The sequence below is a fragment of the Myotis davidii genome, unplaced genomic scaffold (assembly GCF_000327345.1).
Source record: "Myotis davidii unplaced genomic scaffold, ASM32734v1 scaffold100, whole genome shotgun sequence".
NCBI lineage: Eukaryota > Metazoa > Chordata > Mammalia > Chiroptera > Vespertilionidae > Myotis > Myotis davidii.
Window position 1 is genome coordinate 843062 of NW_006292691.1, and position 3301 is coordinate 846362.

The window sequence follows — 3301 nt, forward strand, 5'->3', positions numbered from 1 at the left end:
GATGTCTCAATCTCAGCGAGTGTTCTGCGTTCAGGCGGTGTCCTGAACCTCAGCCGTGCCGAGTTCCGGGCAGGCTGTCAGCCGTGTCTCTGCCTGTGGTGCCCCTCAGGGTTGGAGGCTGAACCAGGGCAGTGATGTTATGGGGACTCGGGCCAAAGTGAGGGTGTTTGGGGGACAGGTGTCTGTCTGCACTGAGCAGTGGTGTCCCAGGAAGAGGATGCGGGAGGCCTGGGCTCCCGGGTGCGGCGCCGGACCTGGCCTGGGGTGAGGTGTGGTGGCTGTGACATCATGGGGTACAGGAGCCTCACCTTCCGTGCCCACACCTGTGGGGTGTATTCGGGGCTGGGGGTCAGGGAAGGGATGGCTTTGCCTCCTTGCTCCCCAGGGTAGGGCCTGTAGCAGGCACGCCCAGAAGCCCCCGGCCATCCCCCCCAACCTTGTGTCCCTGCCCTGCAGGGTGGGTGCAGCTTTCCTGGGCCCAGGCTGCAGACACAGGACAGGTAAGGACTCTGGGATAAGGGGAGGGTTTTCGGGCCCCAGGCGGGTGTCCTTAGAGGCTGGGCCATGTGGCTCAGCCAGAACCCTGCTCTGTCCTCAGGGTGTCAGGACCCCATGGCTGCAACGGACCTCCCAGGACCTGTCCTGGCAGCAGTCTCAGCCGATCGTCATTCTCCGGAGGGCTCTGCAGGGCACAGAGAGTGAGCACAGGGCCCAGCCCGTCAAGTGTCAGGAGATCCTGGGAGGGGGGCGGGTTGGCTGGCATGTGGGCTCACCTGCGGGTGCTGTGGCCGTTCTGGCTGCTCTGCTCATTCAATTTTGGAGAATGGACAGAATCACCCCATTGGGCCAATGGTTAAACTGAGGCCTGGAGAGGGTCATGTGTGGCCCAGGGTCTCAGCACGGGTGCGGGAGGAAGAGGAGGCTGACTGGGAAAGCCCAGCCCCTGACCCCCTGCCTGCCCCTGTAGAGAAGGCCTGTCCCCCGGGGAAAGAGGCCCATGTGGTGGACGAAAACCTCGTCTTCTACACGGAGTGGGAGCTGGAGGCCTGTGTGGATGGGGCCCTGCTGGCTGAGCATATGGACCGGGTGAATGCGATTCCCTTCACCTACCAGCAGCTTGACATTTTAAAGCGCAAATTGGACCAGGTAGTTCCTGATTTGGGTTCCCGCCTGCTTGCGGTGCCAAAGCCTTTCCCAGCCCCCTGGGAGTGGCTGTGGCCCTCATGGTCTGTTTCCCCGGCAGGCCTACCCACAGGGGTACCCTGAGTCCCTGATCCAGCGCCTGAGTTACTTCTTCCTTGAGGTCACCCCCGAGGACATCCACAAGTGGAATGTCACATCCCTGGAGACCGTGAAATCTCTGCTTAAAGTCAGCACAGGGCGAAAAATGGATGCTCAGGTGACCACCTGCTGGGAGGGGAGCACAGGGGGTGGGCTGTGCAGGCCTGAGGGGCTATGTCTCTTCCTGCCCCGAGGCATCTCACTGGGTCCTCCCACAGGTGGCTGCCCTGATTGCCCGCTATCTGGTGGGCGGGGGCCGGCTGGACAAGGCCACCCTGGACCTGCTGGCCAGTTTCCATCCTGCCTACCTCTGCTCCCTCAGTCCCGAGCAGCTGGGCGACGTGCAACAGGATGTGGTCTGGTGAGTCCCTGGGGCCTGCTGGTGTGGAGGGTGTGCTGTGCTCCACGCTCACTTCCTGGCCCCACACTGCCTCCCCAGGGTGGTCAGGCCTCAGGACCTGGCTGCGTGCCGTCCACCGCAGATGGACGTCCTCTATCACAAGGCCCGCGTCGCTTTCCGGAACATGAGCGGTTCTGCATATTTTGCAAGGATCAAGCCCTTCCTGGGTGAGCCAGGAGGACATGGGGGGGGCGGGGCGTGCCTGAGGTCCCCATCGGTGCTGCCAGCTCCTCACTTTCTGGGCTTCCCCCTGGTGGTGTGACCAGGGGTCAGGGTGCCCTCCCTCCCGCTAAGCCAGCGGTTCTCAACCTGTGGGTCGCAAACAATGAAAATATATCCTGCATATCAGATACTTACATTATGACTCAAAACAGTAGCAAAATTACAGTTATGAAGTAGCAACGAAAATAATTTTATGCTTGGGGGTCACCACAACATGAGGAACTGTATTAAAGGGTCGGGGCATCAGGAAGGTTGAGAACCACTGCTAAGCGTATATAGGCTGAGGCCCTGTGCGTTCCGACCCCTGCTCAGGCACGTGACCACCTCCAGCCTCTACCCTGACTGGGAGAGGCAGGGGGTCACCAGGATTTGCCCAGAAATTCCTGAGGAAAAGGGGGTCCCGGTAAAGGAAGTGGGCTCCTGCTAGCTTGTGGTCAGAGGGTGAGGGGGGGAATGTTGTGAGGTCTTATGCGCAGGGCCCCTCTCCCTGGGCACAGGTGGGGCCTCCACGGAGGACTTGCGGGCTCTCCTTCGGCAGAACATAAGCATGGACATGGCCACGTTCAAGAAGCTGCGGAAAGAGGCCTTGCTGGTATGGCCACCAGAGGGGCGGGGCCGTTGGAGGGTGGGCCGTGGGAAGGGAGGGACCACGGAGAAGGGCTGGTCCCGGATGGGGGCCTTTCAGGGCAGGGGCCACTGAGAGGGTGGGGTCTTGGGAGGGGCAGGGCCCTTGAGCCAAGGCCAGCTCCAAAGTCTGAGGTGCTGAGGCAGGGTCAGGGGCTGGGGAAGCCTGGGATGGTTTGGACACAGCGGAGTCCAGCAGCCTCTGGACAGAGGTGGGGAGACCCTGACGGTCGTCTGGGGACTCCGGCAGCCGCTGACCATTGCCGAGGTGCGAAAGCTTCTGGGTCCAAACCTGGAGGGCCTGAAGGCGGAGCAAGGGAACAGTCCTGTGCGGGACTGGATCTCCCGGCAGCGGCAGAGCGACCTGGACAGCTTGGGGCTGGGGCTCCATGGCGGCATCCCCAACGGCTACCTGGTCCTAGACCTCAACTTTCGAGGTGGGCAAGGGAGGCCAGCGGGGAGGGCTGGGCAGATGAGGTGGAGGGTCTGAGTCACTCCCTCTCTGTGCAGAGGCCCTCTTGGGGGGCTCCCACCTCCTTGGACCTGGATCTGCGTTCACTGTGATCCCCGCTCTGCTCCTGGCTTGGCTGCTGAACTGAGCTCACTGCCCTGCAGGCTGAACGGGGCCCTGCTGTGGAGATTCCCGCTGGTGGGAGCGGCCTGGGCGGTCCCTGCTCCATCCCAGGGGGTGGAGGCTCAATAAAAGAGAACCCGTTCCCCCTCCAAAGAGGTGACCTGTGGTGCTCCGGGGAGGGGCTGAGGGATGGGGGGTGG

At 62.4% G+C, this 3301-nt stretch overlaps 1 protein-coding gene across 1 annotated transcript in view; it reads left to right on the forward strand.

The window, feature by feature from the left end:
* The window catches only part of MSLN (mesothelin), a 25954-nt gene extending 22712 nt beyond the window's left edge, over window positions 1-3242 (forward strand). Inside the window, exons 4-12 of the mRNA XM_015565588.1 lie at window positions 457-500; window positions 599-698; window positions 968-1146; window positions 1244-1399; window positions 1500-1642; window positions 1721-1848; window positions 2401-2495; window positions 2778-2964; window positions 3038-3242. Coding sequence (XP_015421074.1) covers window positions 457-500; window positions 599-698; window positions 968-1146; window positions 1244-1399; window positions 1500-1642; window positions 1721-1848; window positions 2401-2495; window positions 2778-2964; window positions 3038-3126 — 1121 coding nt within the window. The 3' untranslated portion in view covers window positions 3127-3242. The remainder of the gene's footprint in view (window positions 1-456; window positions 501-598; window positions 699-967; window positions 1147-1243; window positions 1400-1499; window positions 1643-1720; window positions 1849-2400; window positions 2496-2777; window positions 2965-3037) is intronic.
* The last annotated feature ends 59 nt before the right edge of the window (window positions 3243-3301 follow it).